Source organism: Oncorhynchus clarkii, chromosome 32 (genome assembly GCF_045791955.1).
Source record: "Oncorhynchus clarkii lewisi isolate Uvic-CL-2024 chromosome 32, UVic_Ocla_1.0, whole genome shotgun sequence".
Lineage (NCBI taxonomy): Eukaryota > Metazoa > Chordata > Actinopteri > Salmoniformes > Salmonidae > Oncorhynchus > Oncorhynchus clarkii.
This window is the reverse complement of record NC_092178.1, coordinates 20,233,732-20,254,368: the sequence shown is the minus strand read 5'-3', so window position 1 is coordinate 20,254,368 and position 20,637 is coordinate 20,233,732. Positions and strand designations below refer to the sequence as shown.

The window sequence follows — 20,637 nt, the reverse complement described above, 5'->3', positions numbered from 1 at the left end:
TCTCGTTCACTCAAGCATGTTTAGAATTGTGACACACTGTACAGTACCTGTGTGAAGCTAGCCACAATAAGGATTAGCCACAATAGTGGAATTTGCGGTTCGGCTTCAAAATAATAGTCCCCAATTGAAACTGATGAACGGAAACAAATAGTGTAATAATTTTACATTTTAGTCATTTAGCAGACGCTCTCATCCATAGCGACTTAGTTAGTGCATTCATTTTAGGATAACTAGGTGGGACAAGCACATATCACAGGCATAGTAAGTAAACTTCTCAATAAAGTAGCTATCAGCAAAGTCTGAGCTAGATAGAGAGGAGAGAGGGGGGGGGGGGTGTATTTAAGATACTCTTTGAAGAGGAAGGGTTTCACATGCTTTGAGAAGATGGGCAGGGACTCTGCTGTCCCAGCTTCAGGAGGAAGCTGGTTCCACTATTGGGGTGCCAGGACCGAGAAGAGCTTGGACTGGGCTGAGCTGCACTTCAGTAGGGGTGGGAAGGCCAAGAAACCGGAGGTGGCAGAACAGAGTGCTTGGGTTGGGGTGTAGGGTTTGAGTAGGGAGGGGCAGTTCCTCTTGCTGCTCCATAGGCAAGCACCAAGGTCTTGTAGTGGAAGCATGCTTTGACTGGAAGCCAGTGGAGTGTGCAGGGGAGCGGGCTGACATGGGAGTACTTGGGCAGGTTGAAGACCTGGGTGGCTGCAGCGTTCTGGATAAGTTGCAGGGATTTGATGGCACAAGCGGGGAGCCCAACTGGGCTCCATATTTGGATTAGAGAATGCTAAACAACAATGGAATGTTGTTATATAACTTAAAAATACACACAATTAATTTGAGAAACAGTAAATAAACAGTTTAAAATCCCACTGTGGTTGTATTAGACTGCATAATTGCATTGGGGGCATACAGTGCCTTCAGAAAGTATTCATACCCCTTGACTTATTCCACATTTTGTTGTTACAGCCTGAATTCAAATAGAAAGATTTTTTTCACCCATCTACACACAATACCCCATAACGACAAAGTGAAAACATGTTTTTAGACATTTTTGCCAATGTATTGAAAATGAAATACAGAAATATCTAATTTACATAAGTATTCTCACCCCTGAGTCAATACTTTGTAAAAGCACCTTTAGCAGTGATGACAGCTATGCGTCTTTTCACTCTAAAATTTGCAGTTTGTCACACAACACAAGTTTTCAAGTTTTGAGGAAGCGTGCAATTGGCATGCTGACTGCAGGAATGTCCACCAGAGCTGTTGCCAGAGAATTTAATGTTACTTTTTCTACCATAAGCCGCCTCCAACATTGTTTTGGAGAATTTGGCAGTACGTCCAACCGGCCTCACAACCGCAGACCACATGTATGGCGTCATGTGGGTGAGCAGTTTGCTGACGTCAATTTTGTGAACAGAGTGCCCCCATGGTGACAGTGGGGATATGGTAATGGCAGGCATAAGCTACGGACAACGAACACAATTGCATTTTAGCAATGGCAATTTGAATGCACAAAAATACCGTGACGAGATCCTGAGGTCCCATTGTGAGACCCATTTTGTAAGGTATCTGTGACCAACAGATGCATATCTGTATTCCCAATCATGGGAAATCAATAGATTAGGGCCTAATGAATTTATTTAAATTGACTGATTTCCTCATATGAACTGTAACTCAGTAAAATCAATGAATTTTGCATGGTGCATTTATATTTTTGTTCAGTATAGTAATACAATTGCAAAATCTTCTCTCTGCCCCATGGCAAAAAGTGTAGAATTGCAGCAAACTTGCTTTAAAACTGCAACATTTTCTCTAATGCCTATGGAAAAATATGTCAAATTACAGGAAATGAACTCTTAAACTTCTCTCTGCTGTCAAGAGGAGGGCTGCACAAATGTTTAGCTAGCAAGGCGGGAGGGTGGGGCCCTCCAATAAAATGTCACTTACTCACCGTCTTTCTCTCACTAACCCACTCTTAATTTCACTTCAATTTAAGGTCTTTATTGGCATGGGAAACATATGTTAACATTGCCAAAGCAAATGAAGTAGATAATAAACAAAAGTACAATAAACAATTAAACATTACACTCACAAAAGTTCCAAAAGAATAAAGACATTTCAAATGTCATATGTGCAAATAGTTAAAGTACAAAAGGGAAAATCAATAAACATGGGTTGTATTTACAATGGTGTTTGTTCTTCACTGGTTGCCCTTTTCTTATGGCAACAGGTCACATATCTTGCTGCTGTGATGGCACACTGTGGTATTTCACCAAATAGATATGGGATTTTATCAAAATTGGGTTTGTTTTCAATTTGTGGGTATGTGTAATCTTTTTTTAATTTTTTTATGGGGGAAATGTGTCTAATATGGTCATACATTTCGCAGGTTAGAAAGTGCAGCTCAGTTTCCACCTAATTTTGTGGGCAGTGTGCACATAGCCTGTCTTATCTTGAGAGCCAGGTCTGCCTATGGCGGCCTTTCTCAATACCAAGGCTATGCTCACTGAATCTGTACATAGGCAAAGCTTTCCTTAATTTGGGGTCAGTCACAGTGGTCAGGTATTCTGCCACTGTATACTCTCTGTTTAGGGCCAAATAACATTCTAGTTTGCTCTGTTTTTTGGTAAATTCTTTCCAATTTGTCAAGTAATTATCTTTTTGTTTTCTCATATGGTTGGGTCTAATTGTATTGCTGTCCTGAGGCTCTGTGGGGTGTGTTTGTGAACGGAGCCCCAGGACCAGCTTGCTTAGGGGGCTCTTCTCCAGGTTCATCTCTCTGTAGGTGATGGCTTTGTTATGGAAGGTTTGGGAATCGCTTCCTTTTAGGTGGTTGTAGAATTTAACGGCTCTTTTCTGGATTTTTCTGGATTGCTCTGCATGCATTTATTTTGTGTTTTACGTTGTACACACAGGATATTTTAGTCTCAATTTGGTGTTTGTCCCATTTTGTGAATTCTTGGTTGGCGAGACCCCAGACTGCCAAAACCATGAAGGGCAATGAGTTCTATTACTGATCCAAGTATTTTTAGCCAGATCCTAATTGATATGTCAAATTGTATGTTATTTTTAATGGCACATGCTCGCAGCTTTGTGGAAGTTTCTTGTGACGCTGATGTTTAGGTTGGGGTATAGTTTTTTGTGTGCTCTAGGGCAACAGTGTCTAGATGAAATTTGTATTTGTGGTCCTGGCAACTGGCCGTTTCTCTCTCACCCCCTCCTCTCTCTCGATTTCAGGCTTTGGCTACATACTGACCCCTGATGGCAGTATATCTTAATTATTTTACCACAAATCTCACTATTAAAATGTCCAACAACATATTTGTATTTTATGAGCACTTTATTGTTAAACTCAGTCATGAAGTCATCTTAATTTCTGATGCATATTATCTGTAAAGCTTGTTTTACCTCTCAGTACAAACTGCAAACAATTCAACCCATTTCAAATAGGCCTGCATTGTCTTTCTTATAAAAATTATTCAACTTGGCAACTTCCTTTTTTTAAACAATCACAAGTCTAAATGGATTTTGACAGCTTCAGACCCAAATACAGCGGAGACAAGGCATGAGTGCGATTACTTTGAGTGATATGCAATCTATTTTGCTACTTGCTTCCAATGAAAAGGCTTTTATCCAGTCAAAAGACATACTGGAAATTGCATTTGTATTTGTATAGTTACCAGGAGTGTGTTTTCTGGCTGCTAAGGGTAGTTGGCCAGCTACCCTGTGATGCAGTCCCTGAGAAAACATATTTAATATTCATGCGAATAAAGTGAATGAGAAGCACTATCATGTGAAAACGTATTAAGACAGAAGTGCTGACAAACACCTACATTCCTCTCTCTAAAAGGAAGCCGTGATTTTACATAACAAAAAAACATTTAAAAAATATCTGAAACACAAAACAAATCTTGACTCATGATTTCATGATATTGAAAAATGGTTCAAGAAAAATTGGTATGTGAACCTTTGGCAAATTATTCACATTATATTACATCAAAAATACCAAAGAACAAGGACCCAAACATGAGAAATACAACAACAACGGCACAGAGATAAATTAGAAATGTCCTTCGATACATGAGATACTTTGAGATGTTGCCATAGAAAAATCTCCATCTCATACAAGTAAGTGCCAGAGGAGAATTAAGGAGCTTCTGAAATAGTGGAATCCGATTATTCTCCTCATTAGAAGCGTTATAGTTTAAAAGATGTTCTTTAACAGGACATGAAGGGATCGTCGTCCTCCTTGTCTTTATTGGGACCGGGGTCGCTTAGACAGCGTGCTAGTCTCTGGTAGTCCAGCTCGCCCTGGTGGTTGTCTGACGCATTACCCCTGGGTCCTTCTATGTCTGCTTTCAGGCTAGGCCTCTTGGGTACCTCCTCCTCCTCTAGGCTGACAGCGTCAGGTGTGCTGGGAGGGGAAGGCTGCTCAAAGTGGACAGTAGGGAAACTGTCAGCACTGAAAACCTGGTTGTCTTGAAGAAAGAAAGTATTATTAACCAGAGCTGGGCAGAACATAGTTGTATTTTGTAGTTTATTTTAAAATACCTACTTTTCAAATACTCAAGGTAGTCGAATATAGTTAACTAAAAGGCAACTAGTTTCTTTGATATTCAAATACAGGTTTCAGAAAAACCAATAATATTTGGAAGTATTTTGAATACATCTCAGAAAAACCAAATAATAAAAAGCTATTTGAATGTTATTGAACATTATTTAAAAATCTTTATTTGGTGGCTTCCAAATATTTGATTAAGAACCAAAAAACTACAACAGTTAGTTGAAATAGTCTAAATATATGATCAATAACGCATGGTTTGGAGGGCTCTTAAATATGAATCTTAATATTGCCTATAGCCTAGAGTTGAATACGAGGGACATCGAATCTCAACATTACAGTAGACCAATTTTTCAGCTCCAAAATGACGAACAAATATATGTTCATAATGAGTGAGACATAAGGTAGAGTAACACTTGACATCAACTTCTTATACATGTGTAGTAACTTTGATTATTACAATAGCAACATTGTTGATACCTAACTTTGGAAATTGCTTTATAATTGCACAATAATGGAGGTATTACACAAGTGGAATAAGTATATCACTATTCCTTGTGTACAGTAGTTACAAAAACTCAGCTCATTGCTATGCAAATAAAATGCAATTGCCAAAGTATTATGTAACATGGTAATACATGTTGCTACAAAAGTAATTACAGTTTTATTACACAAGAACAGTTAAATGTTAAGTGTTACTGAGAATGCTAACAGTAACAAAATATGGCTATTCAGTGTCAAAGGAAACAAATATCCCAAAATTGCCATCTTGTGAGATTGTGTGTGCTCTATAGTTTCAAAAAACGAGTTGCTTTCTCAGATCTGTAGTCATTTTGGGGATCTGTATATTTGAAGTAACTATTTGTTTCCCTCCAAAAAATAGTTACTTTCCACACAGTATATTTACAACTAGTTATCCCAGGTCTGTTATCAACACTTACGTTACAAATCTGAACTCTTTTTACTGCATATTTATATTGACTATAACAACATAATATGGATGGATATATACAGGGGCACATTTTTTAGGAATTATAACCGTTTCAGTGACAGACAGAAGCAACAAGGCACAAAACAGAAGAAAAGTCAGAAACAGGGAGGTACTATCTGAACTCAGTCCAATAAGAAATGCTTGTTTTCATTCTACAATATTGTGCTGCGGTGTGCCCTGATGAATACGACCCAGGTGTGTTAGACTGACAGACCTGATTCAAACCTGACTCGCCTGACTCCAGGCCTAGGTGACTCCCGGTTGGCTGGAACAGTGAGGTAGTGGCTCATCTGCAGAAACAATATTGTTACAACGTCAATATGCTTCATTATTGCAATGAGGCAAAATCTCTGCAAGGTTGGAGACATAGCCGTGGTCAAGAAAGAACACTGGACTGGGGTCTATTCCAAACAATGACCCTCCCTCTCCATCACACCGACCCTCCCTCTCCATCACACCGACCCTCCCTCTCCATCACACTTACCCTCCTCTCCATCACACTTACCCTCCTCTCCATCACACTGACCCTCCTCTCCATCTCCATCTTCGTCTTCCGTAGGCGCACCTCGCTCACGTTGTCTTCCTCATCGGCGTCAAACAGAGTGTGTCTGCTGTAGGATCTGCTGCGCATCTGGGGAAACAAGGAACTGGATGTGAAAATGGTGTTGCTTGGTGCCCGGGGATAATAGCTAAGAGAAACTGTAACAGAGCTCTGTCTGCACATAAAGAGACATCATATGTTACTCTAAAAATGTTTAACTCAGTGTAAGAGGCATGGCGGGTATGCCTGTGTGCATATTCTGTTTTTCTATCTTCCTCAGGTGGCAAACCTAATTTCCCTTCAGACATTCAATTTCAACCAAATTCCTTTATTATAACTTACTTTTTGCTTGTTGTTCTGCAGGTTGGCCCTCAGGATCCTTCTGATCTCTTCCTCCCGTTTCTTAGAGACCCGTGGAATCGCTCTGGGCTGGATGTTCCTTGGGATACACAGATTAAAGATATGACCAAAATTGCCATCACACCACAGTCAGGAACAGACAGGCCACTTGTAGCCTAGTTCCAGGTCGGTTTGTACGGTCTTGCCAACTCCTGTCACACCGCATGACAGATCTGGGACTAGGTTAAGGGTCTAACAGAGTACCACATGTGTACATGTTCTAGAACACTGCTGTGTGTACATTGGACTGTTGGCTTTAAAACTTTTCAAATTCTCAGTGCAGCTCAAGCTATTTCTTCAACTGTCAACACATTCAACACAAATGAATAGAGGATGTGTACCAGAGACACGTTGGTTGGGAATTGTGGGGAGGTGCGCATTCAGGCTGTGTGTCCACCACAGATGGTGGTCTGAAAGCTGCGTAGCAATGTCACAATGGGACGCTGGACGATCGGGTCCTAGCGTCTGTGGACTATGATTTAAGCTTAAACCAACAGTGGCCTCTGGTGGAGAGGAATGGATTTGGACAGTAATGGGCCCTTACTCTTACTGCACAGATGATAAGTACAAGGGACAGGTTGCACTCCAGGGGTTAAAAAGAAGTATATCTTAAACAGAAATAGGAGGCTATACTTACTGCATGGAGATGGTGGAGGGCAGAACTGAGGGCAGCTGGCCACTCTCCACCATCATAATAGCCTGCTTCAGCTCCATCTTGCGGTAGAAGGCGATCAACTCAGGCTCCTTAAAGTTCTCGCCCGCTATAAGCCACCTCTTCACGTAGGTCTTGTTGAAGCGGTTAAGCCTGATATGAGGAGAGTAGAGGAATGGAAAGAGGGAAAAACAGAAAGAAAAGGAGATGGATGGAGAGAGAGAGAGATCGAAATAGAGATAAAGAGGAAGAGAGTTCATGATGTGTGAAGAATAAAATGGCTGCTTTATTCCCCAAAACGATATCAATCCTTTTAATATGTTTATTTCACAATGGCATGGGATCCATACTTCTCCTTCCAGTGATAATGCCCATAATGGCCACAGACACCCTCAACTCCTGTGAGGAGATGGTCCAGGAACTAAGAGAGAAAATTAGGTGTTTACAAAGTCTCTGATTAACCATGCATTTAATTTAGTGTAATATGTAAGGACCCATACTACAGTATAATAATACTGCTTGTCACACATGTGTAATATCTAATGGACAGACGTACAGTTGAAGTCGGAAGTTTACATACACTTAGGTTATAGTCATTAAAACTCGTTTTTCAACCACTCCAGAAATATCTTGTTAACAAACTACAGTTTTGGCAAGTCGGTTAGGACATCTACTTTGTACAAGCCATGTCATTTTTCCAACAATTGTTAACAGACAGATTATTTCACTGTATCACAATTCCAGTGGGTCAGAGGTTTACATACATTAAGTTGACTGTGCCTTTAAACAGCTTGGAAAATTCCAAGCTTTAGAAGCTTGGCTTTAGAAGCTTCTAATTGATATCATTTGAGTCAATTTGAGGTGTACCTGTGGATGTATTTCAAGGCCTACCTTCAAACTCAGTGCCTCTTTGCTTGACATCATGGGAAAATCAAAAAAATCAGACAAGACCTCAGAAAAAAATTGTAGACCTCCACAAATCTGGTTCATCCTTGGGAGCAATTTCCAAACACCTGAAGGTACCACGTTCATCTGTACAAACAATAGTATGCAAGTATAAACACCATGGGCCCACGCAGCTGTCATACCTCACAGGAAGGAGTTGCGTTCTGTCTCCTAGAGATTAACGTACTTTGGTGCGAAAAGTGCAAATCAAGTCTAGAACAACAGCCAAGGCCCCCGTGAAGATGCTGGAGGAAACCGGTACAAAAGTATCTATATCCACAGTAAAACGAGTACTATATCGACATAACCTGAAAGGCTGCACAGCGAGGAAGAAGCAACTGCTCCAAAACCGCCATAAAAAATCCAGACTACGGTTTGCAACTGCACATGCGGACAAAGATCGTACTTTTTGGAGAAATGTCCTCTGGTCTGATGAAACAAAAATAGAATTGTTTGGCCATAATGAACATCGTTATGTTTGGAGGGAAAAGGAGGAGGCTTGCAAGCCGAAGAACTCCATACCAACCGTGAAGCACAGGGGTGGCAACATCATGTTGTGGGGGTGCTTTGCTGCAGGAGGGATTGGTGCACTTCACAAAATAGATGGCATCATGAGGTTGGAAAATTATGTGGATGGAAAATTATGTGGATATATTGAAGCAACATCTCAAGACATCAGTTAAAGCTTGGTCGCAAATGGGTCTTCCAAATGGAGAATGACCCCAAGCATACTTCCAAAGTTGTGGCAAAATGGCTTAAGGACAACAAAGTCAAGATATTGGAGTGGCCATCACAAAGCGCTGACCTCAATCCCATAGAAATTTTGTGGGCAGAACTGAAAAAGTGTGTGCGAGCAAGGAGGCCTACAAACCTGACTCAGTTGCACCAGCTCTGTCAGGAGGAATGGCCCAAAATTCACCCAACTTAGTGGGAAGCTTGTGGAAGGCTACCCGAAACATTTGACCCAAGTTAAAGAATTTAAAGGCAATGCTACCAAACACTCAGTTTATGTAAACTTCTGACCCACTGGAAATGTGATGAAAGAAATAAAAGCTGAAATAAATAATTCTCTACTGTTATTCTGACATTTCACATTCTAAAATAAAGTGGTGATCTAACTGACCTAAGACAGGGAATTTTTACAATAATTAAATGTCAGGATTTAAAAAAAAACTGAGTTTAAATGTATTTGGCTAAGGTGTATGTAAACTTCCGACTTCTACTGTACGTAGCATAAATAGGTGATGCTGTTTTTTTGGTTCTGGGTTTCCGAGATTACCTCTGTGTGAATCTCCTCGTTGATGGAAGGCTTGCTCTCCTTCTTCTTCTTCACAGCAAGTAGCTCAACCAAGGGCCTGATTGTCATACCCTAAAAACACCCATAAAAGCAGTAGTTAGTTGTAAAGTGAACCTTGTCTATACAAGCAGGTCAAACTGTTCCATTTCACTTTTTCAGAGATTTACAGTAACCTTTTGGAGCAGAGTCAAGGAATGTTTGAATTCCAGAGCAGGGGTGTCAAAACTTATTCCATGGAGGGGCAAACATCTGTTGATTTTTGTTATTTCCTTGAATTTCAACACCTAGACAACCAGGTGTGGGAAGTTCCTAACTAATCAGTAACCTTAATTGCTCAATCAAGAACAATGGATGATCAAAAACCTCCAGACACTCGACTCCACATGGAATGAGTTTGACACCTACGCTTTAGGGCAGTGTTTCCCAACTCCAGTACCTCCAACAGCAGTGAGGTAAAGTAATTAAAGAAAAGTACTACTTAAGTCATTTGTGAGGGTATCTGTACTTCACAATTTCTATTTTTGAAAACTTTTACTTCATTACATTCCTAAAGAAAATAATGTACTTTTTCCTCAATACATTTTCCCTGACACCCAAAAGTACTCATTACATTTTGAAATGCTTAGCAGGACAGGAAAATTACCCAATTCATACACTTATCAGGAGAACATCCCTGGTCATACTTGCTGCCTCTGATCTGGCAGACTCACTAAACACAAATGCTTTGGAGTATGCCCCTGGTTATCCATAAATAAATAAAAAAAATGGGAGAAAATTGTGCCGTCTGGTTTGCTTAATATAAGGAATTGCATATTATTTATACTTATACTTTTGATACTTAAGTATATTTTAGAAATTACATTTACCTTTCATACTTAAGTACATTTAGACTTTCACTCAAGTAGTATTTTACTGGGTGACTTTCACAAAAAAATGTACTGTTGGGGTTACTGGAGGTGTTGGGAAGCACTGGTTTAGAGCACCATTCAGATTATCTGCCTCACCTGCACAAACACAGTAAAGAAAATGACAGTGATGATTGCTGTCAGGAACAAGTTCCTCATTTGGTGACTATTTGACAGCAGGTATCCCAGGGAGAAAGCTATGGCCCCTCGCAGGCCACCGTAGGCCACAATGAACTGGTCCTTTTTGGTCAACTTGACAATACGGAATTTGTTTATGATGAATGTAAGGCCAATCACACCTGTAATACACAGACAGATAAAATAAATACATTTTTCCCCAAGTATAAATGAAACGGATTAAAAAAGTTATACTTTAACGTTAGTGCATTTACATTTTGGTTTTTAACATTTTATTCCACATTTATATTGCATCTGTTTTACTGTAAGTTTTATGGAAATCTTTAAAGAATTAGCATTTTGCATAATACTGACCCAGTACTCGTGACACCAGACAGAGGATGACGGTGGTGATGACGAATGTCCAGTTCCAGGCATGCGGCCCTGCCACCGTGGACACGCCCAGGAAGATGAAGATGAGTGTCTCGCTCACGCTGCTCCACATCTTCAGGAAGTACTTGATGGTGGTGTAGGACTTGTGGGATATGTTGGCCTCCACATAGGGCCGCATCACAACCCCACATGCTATCAAACTACGGAAGGTAGTACAAGACAATTTTCATTGTAACTTCATGTTCATTTGTCAGTTCAACTTATAGCATGATGTACTACAGTAACCATAATGCTCCATGTAACATACTGAAGCCAACCGAATGGTGTCCCATCTCCCATCTCCTTAATCAATACACATCTGTTCTCTGTCAAATAGGTACTTACGCCATGATACCAGAGAGATGGAACATCTCGGAGGAAAGGTAGGCCATGTAGCTGTATAGGAAGACGAAAAGGGGTTCGATGACGCGGGTGTGAGAGGTGAAACGAGAGGTGAAGGCTGCCAAGAAGCCGTATATGGCCCCCACCAGGACCCCTCCTAGGGACACCACGAAGAAACACACCACGCCTAGGAACACATCCAATACAGTGACCGTCCCCACTTTGGAGAACTCCTCAAACAGGTTGTACAGAACCTGCATGGAGGGACGAAGGAGGGGTCAGTGGAAATTCGCAGAGATGTGTTTGTGAGTCCCAAATGGCACCCTACATAAGGGATAGTGTGCCATTTGGGATACAACCTATATGTCCAGGAAATAGCCTTATTTAATCAACTAGATTTAGCTATAGTTGTCGATTTGATTCTGCTTCACGTTATCCTTGATCAGGCTTGATTTCAAGCCAAGGGTCCTCTAACCACTACACCAGTATATCCCTACACCCGTGTCACATTATACACACCGAGACACATTATCCATTTGCTTCACGTTACCTATTGGTTGAATGGTAACATGATTATACGTGGTATGCAAACAACATGTGGACTATCTATATGGTATCCTTCAGACAAGCTCCAGATACTAGGGTCGAGTCCCAAATGGTACCCTAGTCGTAGTATATAGTGAACTACTTTTGACTAGTAGTGGTTGCACAATGTAGGGAATAGGGTGCCATTTGGGATGCACCCTAGCTGGCCTCAGACCCTCTCAGCTCTTCAGTCTTTTGGAACACTGAGACCATTATCAACGCCAGGCAGTAAATACCCTCCCATTGCTTTACTGCTCCATTAAACCAACATCCTGTTTGGGTGATAGCTGAATCAGTGGTCCGGGATGGCATAGTCAGAACCATTTGGCTGAGTAATATCTACACCTGCCAAAAGCACCTAAACTGCTATTAATAGATAGACTTACTATTAATAATAGATTTACGCATACAGTGAGCCGGTGAGTGAGCCAGAGTCAAATGCCATCTACACTATATGACCAAAAGTATGTGGACACCTGCTCATCGAACATCTCATTCCAAAATCATGGGCATTAATATGAAGTTGGTCCCCCCCCCTTTGCTGCTATAACAGCCTCCACTCTTCTGGAAAGGCTTTCCACTAGATGGTGGAACATTTCTGCGGGGACTTTCTTCCATTCAGCTACAAGAGCATTAGTGAGGTCGGGCACTGATGTTGGACGATTAGGCCTGGCTCACAGTTGGTGTTCTAATTCATCCCAAAGGTGTTCGATGGGGTTGAGGTCCGGGCTCTCAGAAGTTTGACGAACTGACTTGTTGGAAAGGTTGCATCCTATGATGGTGCCACATTGAAAGTCACTGAGCTCACCAGTAAGATCATTCTACTGCCAATGTTTGTCTATGGAGATTGCATGGCGGTGTGCTCGATTTTACAGTGCCTTGCGAAAGTATTCGGCCCCCTTGAACTTTGCGACCTTTTGCCACATTTCAGGCTTCAAACATAAAGATATAAAACTGTAGTTTTTTGTGAAGAATCAACAACAAGTGGGACACAATCATGAAGTGGAACGACATTTATTGGATATTTCAAACTTTTTTAACAAATCAAAAACTGAAAAATTGGGCGTGCAAAATTATTCAGCCCCCTTAAGTTAATACTTTGTAGCGCCACCTTTTGCTGCGATTACAGCTGTAAGTCGCTTGGGGTATGTCTCTATCAGTTTTGCACATCGAGAGACTGACATTTTTTCCCCATTCCTCCTTGCAAAACAGCTTGAGCTCAGTGAGGTTGGATGGAGAGCATTTGTGAACAGCAGTTTTCAGTTCTTTCCACAGATTCTCGATTGGATTCAGGTCTGGACTTTGACTTGGCCATTCTAACACCTGGATATGTTTATTTTTGAACCATTCCATTGTAGATTTTGCTTTATGTTTTGGATCATTGTCTTGTTGGAAGACAAATCTCCGTCCCAGTCTCAGGTCTTTTGCAGACCATCAGGTTTTCTTCCAGAATGGTCCTGTATTTGGCTCCATCCATCTTCCCATCAATTTTAACCATCTTCCCTGTCCCTGCTGAAGAAAAGCAGGCCCAAACCATGATGCTGCCACCACCATGTTTGACAGTGGGGATGGTGTGTTCAGGGTGATGAGCTGTGTTGCTTTTACGCCAAACATAACGTTTTGCATTGTTGCCAAAAAGTTCAATTTTGATTTCATCTGACCAGAGCACCTTCTTCCACATGTTTGGTGTGTCTCCCAGGTGGCTTGTGGCAAACTTTAAACAACACTTTTTATGGATATCTTTAAGAAATGGCTTTCTTCTTGGCACTCTTCCATAAAGGCCAGATTTGTGCAATATACGACTGATTGTTGTCCTATGGACAGTCTCCCACCTCAGCTGTAGATCTCTGCAGTTCATCCAGAGTGATCATGGGCCTCTTGGCTGCATCTCTGATCAGTCTTCTCCTTGTATGAGCTGAAAGTTTAGAGGGACGGCCAGGTCTTGGTAGATTTGCAGTGGTCTGATACTCCTTCCATTTCAATATTATCGCTTGCACAGTGCTCCTTGGGATGTTTAAAGCTTGGGAAATCTTTTTGTATCCAAATCCGGCTTTAAACTTCTTCACAACAGTATCTCGGACCTGCCTGGTGTGTTCCTTGTTCTTCATGATGCTCTCTGCGCTTTTAACAGACCTCTGAGACTATCACAGTGCAGGTGCATTTATACGGAGACTTGATTACACACAGGTGGATTGTATTTATCATCATTAGTCATTTAGGTCAACATTGGATCATTCAGAGATCCTCACTGAACTTCTGGAGAGAGTTTGCTGCACTGAAAGTAAAGGGGCTGAATAATTTTGCACGCCCAATTTTTCAGTTTTTGATTTGTTAAAAAAGTTTGAAATATCCAATAAATGTCATTCCACTTCATGATTGTGTCCCACTTGTTGTTGATTCTTCACAAAAAAATACAGTTTTATATCTTTATGTTTGAAGCCTGAAATGTGGCAAAAGGTCGCAAAGTTCAAGGGGGCCGAATACTTTCGCAAGGCACTGTATATACCTGTCAACAACGAGTGTGGCTGAAATAGCCGAATCCTAAAATTTGGAGGGGTGTTCACATACTTTTGTATATATTGTGTACCTTACAGTTAGCCGCTAGCAGAGAGGAAAGTGCTCCATCATGGTTAATAGAAAATGGATTATTCTCATTCTCCTCAGCTGTGAGAACACTGGCTGCCTGTTAAGCGGGGTGGCTGGTGGCGTTAGCCACGGGTCTGGAAATGAACACTAAATTTACACAGCTGGCATTGGAATAAAGTAACAAAACAGCTCCTGTAATGTTAACTTGAGTTGATGGAAACAAGCCAACATTGTACACAGAAAGAGAAATGCAGCAACTGAGTGAACTAACAGTATCACCCCAAATAAAATTTGGCCTCAAATTTGATTTGTCCCCACTGTGACAAATGACCCCGATGAAGGCGAAGGGCCGAAGCACGCTGGTTTTATCAATCCACTGCCCATAAATAGTTGCTGAATTTCCTCTTGGAAGCACAGTTTGCTACTCAATTCATGCACCTTGGTTGGAAAACCCTTAACACTCACCACTGTGACAGCATCATTGAGAAGGGACTCCCCAAACACCAGGATGTGAACCAACTCGTTGATATGGATCTCCTCAAACACAGCCAGCACGGCCACGGGGTCCACGGCCGACACGATGGAGCCGAAGAGCAGGCAGGCCAGCAGGTCAACTCCGCTCAGACCAACGCTCTCGATCTGGCACAAGGCGTACAGCAAGCCCCCCATAAAGAAGGCGTTCCACAGGGTACCTAGAAAGAGATAGAAAGAGAATGGACGTGTCCTAATACCTGTGCATTCTAAATAGTAGGCATTTTGGGTATGAAGGAAAAACAGACTTTTATAGTATGTGAAATTTTGAACACTTTAAATGCCAGCTCATTTTGGCTTTTCATCTAGTAGAATTCGCTGCACAATATTGAGGAAGAGAATGGTCTTTCGAGACCCACGTGTGTTTGACAACAGCTGATAATCAGCTGAGGGGATGCGCCGCACCAAAATGAACGAATGGCGGGAATCAACACAATTGCGCATTAGATGAGGCATTCTGAGTAGGAGGAGCTTAGTATGCTGATATTTATTGCTGACTGCATTCGTTTTTAAACAGTACGTTCTAAACAGTATGTAGTATGATTAGTATACACAGTATGTAGTATGATTAGTATACACAGTATGTAGTATGATTAGTATACACAGTATGTAGTATGATTAGTATACACAGTATGTAGTATGATTAGTATACACAGTATGTAGTATGATTAGTATACACAGTATGTAGTATGATTAGTATACACAGTATGTAGTATGATTAGTATACACAGTATGTAGTATGATTAGTATACACAGTATGCAGTTTAGGTTAGTAGGCAAGCTAGATTTCGGACACGGACAATGGTTTATTTCACTAAGGTGACATTACATGGTATCAATACCAGCAAAGGCTAAATTATTGTATACAAATTACAATTTTCACAAGGGTAGTAGTAGTAGTTCACTAACCATGACATGACAAGGAGTTTGACATTATAGCACAAACAGATCTGGGACCAGGCTAGGAAATGTGTTTGTGGCAGTTTAACTATATGATATAAATATGATAATATGAAAGTAGCAAATACATCTGTATACAAATTGCACTGGAGGGATAAAGTGCTTAGCAGTCAGTGCTTAGTTACCTATCACCGCAAACACCAAGATGGTGCCCACATTCTCTGTGAAGGGCCGGATCGGCAGAAAGTAGCCAGCATCAAGGATGATGGGAGGGAGGAGGCACAGGAAGAAGAGCTGGGAGTCCAGTACTGGGGGCTCTTCTCCAATCACCTTGATGAGCCCCCCCACTAGCAGCCCCACCACGATCAGCAGGCAGCTCTCTGGGACCACGGCAGACAGACGCGGGATCAGATGGAAACCTAAATGGGGAGACGAGGTAGTTAATGTTATTATAGAGACATATCTGTCTGCCGTACACCAGGGACCGTATTCATAAAGTGTCAGAGTAGGAGTGCTTATCTAGGATCAGGTCCCCCCTGTTTATGTAATCCTATTCATTATGATCTAAAAGGCAAAGCTGATCCTAGATCTTTTCGTTTTTTTATTTATGAATACGGGTCTAGGTCAGTAGAAGGCAGTGGGTTCATTACTATGACATTGCTGTGTCCAGGCAAGAATGTGTGCAATTTCCTCCCTATGTTGATATAGCCTCTGTTGCAATTGCCTTCAGATGTGCAATACATTGTATTAAACAAACTGCCTGTAGAAAGGGATATAGTTATTTTAAGTTTACAGTATACACATACAGAGGTGCAACTTAACTCCCCCCCACATTCTGAAATTGCACCCCCTAGCGGTTGAGTAGGCTGTTTGGAGTGTTTACCCGACTGGATTTAAAAAAAAAATGTAAATGTAAATATATATATATATATGTCCCCCCCAGTTCTAAAACCAAAGTTGTTCCCTTGTACACATATAACCACTTAATTATTGGATGAATTAAATGCTCTATTCAGTTAGTTGTGCATCACTGTCTGACATTCTAAGCTCTCATAAAAAAAATTTAAAGGCCTTTTTTTAGACCACTATTTCAGGCAACACACAGGATGCTACTGCACAAGTTGCTAGTCATAGGTCAACCATGCTGGTGCTGCAACTGCAGATAACTTAAACCCAGATATACATTTCTTAGGGCAAATGGATACAAACAGGAGAACCCTAGTACCACTCCAGTACCTCAAGGGTCTCCGCCTAATGTATGTCTGAGTCCTGGAATGTTATAATTGACTACATCTGGGATGGGCCAAGGGCGTGAAGCACAAAAACCCTACATAACTCACAAGAAGTTCTTGCAAGAAAGGCATTTCACTGTACTTGTGCGCGTGACATTAAAACTTGAAACTCATCAATAGTATGTATCCCCCAAGAGACACACCATTCATTATAACAATAACTGAAGGATAAGGATATTGGGAGATAGTCAGTCTCAATGACTACAGTGTAAATATTTCAGGACTAGGACACTGTTTGAAATTGGTATACTGCTGTATGTGCCACTGTATGCATCAGCCCCCACCAGCTCCTTTCCTCTTTCTGTTATCACAGAGTACAGAAGAGCAGGCTGGCCTTGAGGAGAGAGCTGCTGCTGCAGCAGATAAGTCCAAATCAGCTTCACTTATTGGGCTGGGCCAATGATAGACAGGGAGGGGAAAGCCCCACGGCCAATCACTATCTCGACAAGCTGACTCAGAAATGACAACATGTACACGGAAGATCCCTTAATAGGGTGTGTCCCAAATGTCACCCTATTCCCTATATAGAGAATATGGTGCCATTTGGGACACAGAGCTATGTGTATACGAAATACAATATTAAATATTTGTGTAGTGTGTATGTCTTTTTCTGAGATGAACAATAGCCTATTTTAAAAGTGAAAGTACAGTCACAGGAAATACATGCAGAACTAGCTACACCCCTAGCGACCCCCTACATCCCTTTAACTCTGGCAGGTCATGATAACAACTGCTCTCCTCACTCTCAGAATTTCCAACTCAAATGTTTGCCAAATCGTGCAGTGTTTAATCCTCAAGTCTCCATTACACTAATCTTATGGAACTTCTGCATCTATTTCTAGTGGTGACTGGTGAGAGTGACAATTGCTTATAAAGTCCATGGTAAGATGCAGTGTCTCATGATCAAAAGTAGGGCTGGAACAATGGGTATGGCTGCAGCAACTTTTACTTATTGGTAATAGTATGACTTCCAAGCCCAATCCTGTGCCACAAAGAATCAGAGAACGTTGTGCCCATAATACTGTGTAAAAACAGGCAGGGAGCAGGTCTCGAACCCTCGACCTTCTAGCCCGAGGTCCGGCGCGCTATCGACTGTGCCGCAAAAGCATGCTCGTGCGGCATGGTCGATTTCCGCGCTTATAAACCCAGGGTCGTTACAATACGTTTATAATATCATCCCACTTCTACCACCAATTTAGCGATTAGGAACAAGGTGGGCAAGTCTAACTCCTGTGTCCAAACTTCTTGGCAGGAACTATAGTATGTTTATAACATTACATTCCTGTCTGAATTGACGAGTTGTAGAGTATTGCAATAATGTCCCTGTCTGAACGGGTCTGAAGCTTTCAATCAAGTGATCATACCCCCTGAGCAGACAGCTGCAGTGTCATGATGCATGACGCAATGTGACGTTGAGGGGTTTATACTGTGCCATATTAATCCATATCAATTAATGCAGCAGGGGGCATTCCCAATGTATCACGTTAATATCGTGACAAAAGCAAAGGCTGATACTCACCAAGTTTCATCAATAAGGCGAGGAGGATCCATAGCGCGATCTCAAAAGGCTTTCGTACGTGTTCGTAATTTACGGCAAGTACAGGAAATGCCTTTTTAGTATTTGTTATATTAGTTAAATGTGAGCCTTCAGTCCCATGCGATTGATATGCAGGGGCAGAGGCTTCAATAGGTAATCCAATGCCCACGAACACAACTAAAACTATTACCAGGAGATCCCTGCGACAGCCAGGAAAGGCACACGAGAATGCCGGCATTTCAATTATGTTAATGATTTATCCCGCTAGCTACTCCAAATCGTCATCCTCCATCAATGCGTCGGAGATGCAGGCAGAAATGAAGATGTAAGGGGAAGTGATGCTGGTGCCATGTTACTGTTACTGCAGCTGGAGCTTGCACTTTTACGCAGTGCATGTACGGACATCATGCATAGAATATCGCGGGTAAATGTAAAGAAACACCAGTAAAAAGCTCCCTGATGAATGAGAGTTAACGCCGGCTTTGATGATGATTGTATTCCTCCTTAAATGTTTGCGCAGTGTCGTCAAGCGTTGAAGTGTTCACTAATGTGAAAGGCGCAGCTGTTATGTATCAGGCGGAATATCAACTCCCGTTTGTGCCTCATGTCCTCTATTTGGGTTACATTGCCTGCAATCACACCTCAATGGTTCATACAACCAGCCCAATTCGGTTATTTTCTACTTCTGTGGTTGGCAACCAAAATGTGCATTACCGCCACCAACTGGAGTGGAGTGTGAGTCCATTACAATTAGTGATACAAAAAGATGGACAAATTGCTACTCTTCTGCAGTAAAATCTTGTAACTCCAAGTACTTCTCTGGAGCTTCCACCAGAACATATATTTTCTGTGATTTTACGTTCCATTTGTGCAGTACACTTCATAACCATGGCAATGCAAGTCCGGCGTTATGGGCGGGCCTTAGGGGGCTACCACACCTTGTCCATCCAAATAAAATATTTAAATATTCATAATTTATTTGACAGAGACCCTTGGCCTACAATGGCCATGCACCGCAGAAATCTAATTAACATAAGAAACAAATCCCCATCAAAATCCGTCTGTTTCGGCTAGAGATATAGTTGAAGTCGGAAGTTTACATACACCTTAGCCAAATACATTTGAACTCAGTTTTTCACAATTCCTGACAATTAATCCTAGTAAAAAGTCCCTGTCTTAGGTCAGTTAGGATCACCACTTTATTTTAAGAATGTGAGATGTCAGAATGACAGTAGAAAATTATGTATTTCAGCTTTTATTTCTTTCATCACATTCCCAGTGGGTCAGAAGTTTACATTCACTCAATTAGTATTTGGTAGCATTGCCTTTAAATTGCTTGACTTGGGTCAAACATTTCAGGTAGCCTTCCACAAGCTTTCTACAATAAGTTGGGTGAATTATGGCCCATTCCTCCTGACAATGCTGGTGTAACTGAGTCAGGTTTGTAGGCCTCCTTGCTCGCACACACTTTTTCAGCTCTGCCCACACATTTTCTACAGGATTTAGGTCAGGGCTTTGTGATAGCCACTCCAATACCATGACTTTGTTGTCCTTAGGCCATTTTGCCACAACTTTGGAAGTATGCTTGGGGTCATTGTCCATTTGGAAGACCCATTTGCGACCAAGCTTTAACTTCCTGACTGATGTCTTGAGATGTTGCTTCAATATATCCACATCATTTTCCTACCTCATGATGCCATCTATTTTGTGAAGTGCACCAGTCCCTCCTGCAGCAGGGCACCCACCCCCACAACGTGCTTCAGGGTTGGGATGGAGTTCTTCGGCTTGCAAGCCTCCCCGTTTTTCCTCCAAACATTATGGCCAAACAGTTCTATTTTTGTTTCATCAGACCAGAGGACATTTCTCCAAAAAGTACCATCTTTGTCCCCATGTGCAGTTACAAACCGTAGTCTGGCTTTTTTATGGCGGTTTTGGAGCAGTGGCTTCTTCCTTGCTGAGAGGCCTTTCAGGTTATGTCCAGTCCATATATGACTCATTTTACTGTGGATATAGATAATTTTGTACCTGTT

At 41.5% G+C, this 20,637-nt stretch overlaps 1 protein-coding gene across 3 annotated transcripts; it reads right to left on the bottom strand.

Annotated features, from left to right (window-relative positions):
* Positions 1-3,315: 3,315 nt before the first annotated feature.
* On the bottom strand, positions 3,316-19,246 carry LOC139392027 (solute carrier family 9 member A1b). 3 transcript variants are annotated; one of them, XM_071139670.1, is made up of 13 exons: positions 18,590-19,246; positions 15,964-16,197; positions 14,813-15,039; positions 11,180-11,430; positions 10,778-10,995; positions 10,385-10,584; positions 9,363-9,452; positions 7,489-7,559; positions 7,124-7,291; positions 6,430-6,526; positions 6,052-6,177; positions 5,761-5,836; positions 3,316-4,472 (listed from the first exon to the last, which is right to left on the bottom strand). In XM_071139670.1, the coding sequence occupies exons 1-13, from the start codon at positions 18,843-18,845 to the stop codon at positions 4,213-4,215; spliced, it is 2,274 nt and encodes a 757-aa protein (XP_070995771.1). In that variant the 5' UTR covers positions 18,846-19,246; the 3' UTR covers positions 3,316-4,212. The 3 variants fall into 3 exon arrangements, with proteins under 3 accessions (XP_070995771.1, XP_070995773.1, XP_070995772.1); XM_071139672.1 differs by having other exon boundaries at positions 6,073-6,177; XM_071139671.1 differs by having other exon boundaries at positions 4,224-4,464.
* Positions 19,247-20,637: the final 1,391 nt, after the last annotated feature.

Excerpts from the sequence above, each read along its gene's own strand:
- LOC139392027 (XM_071139670.1), bottom strand. The coding sequence starts at position 18,845 with ATGCCGGCATTCTCGTGTGCCTTTCCTGGCTGTCGCAGGGATCTCCTG. Across the intron at positions 10,585-10,777 it reads TCTGGTGTCACGAGTACTGG|GTGTGATTGGCCTTACATTC; the intron begins GTCAGTATTATG and ends TGTGTATTACAG. Across the intron at positions 7,560-9,362 it reads ACGAGGAGATTCACACAGAG|TTCCTGGACCATCTCCTCAC; the intron begins GTAATCTCGGAA and ends TTTCTCTCTTAG.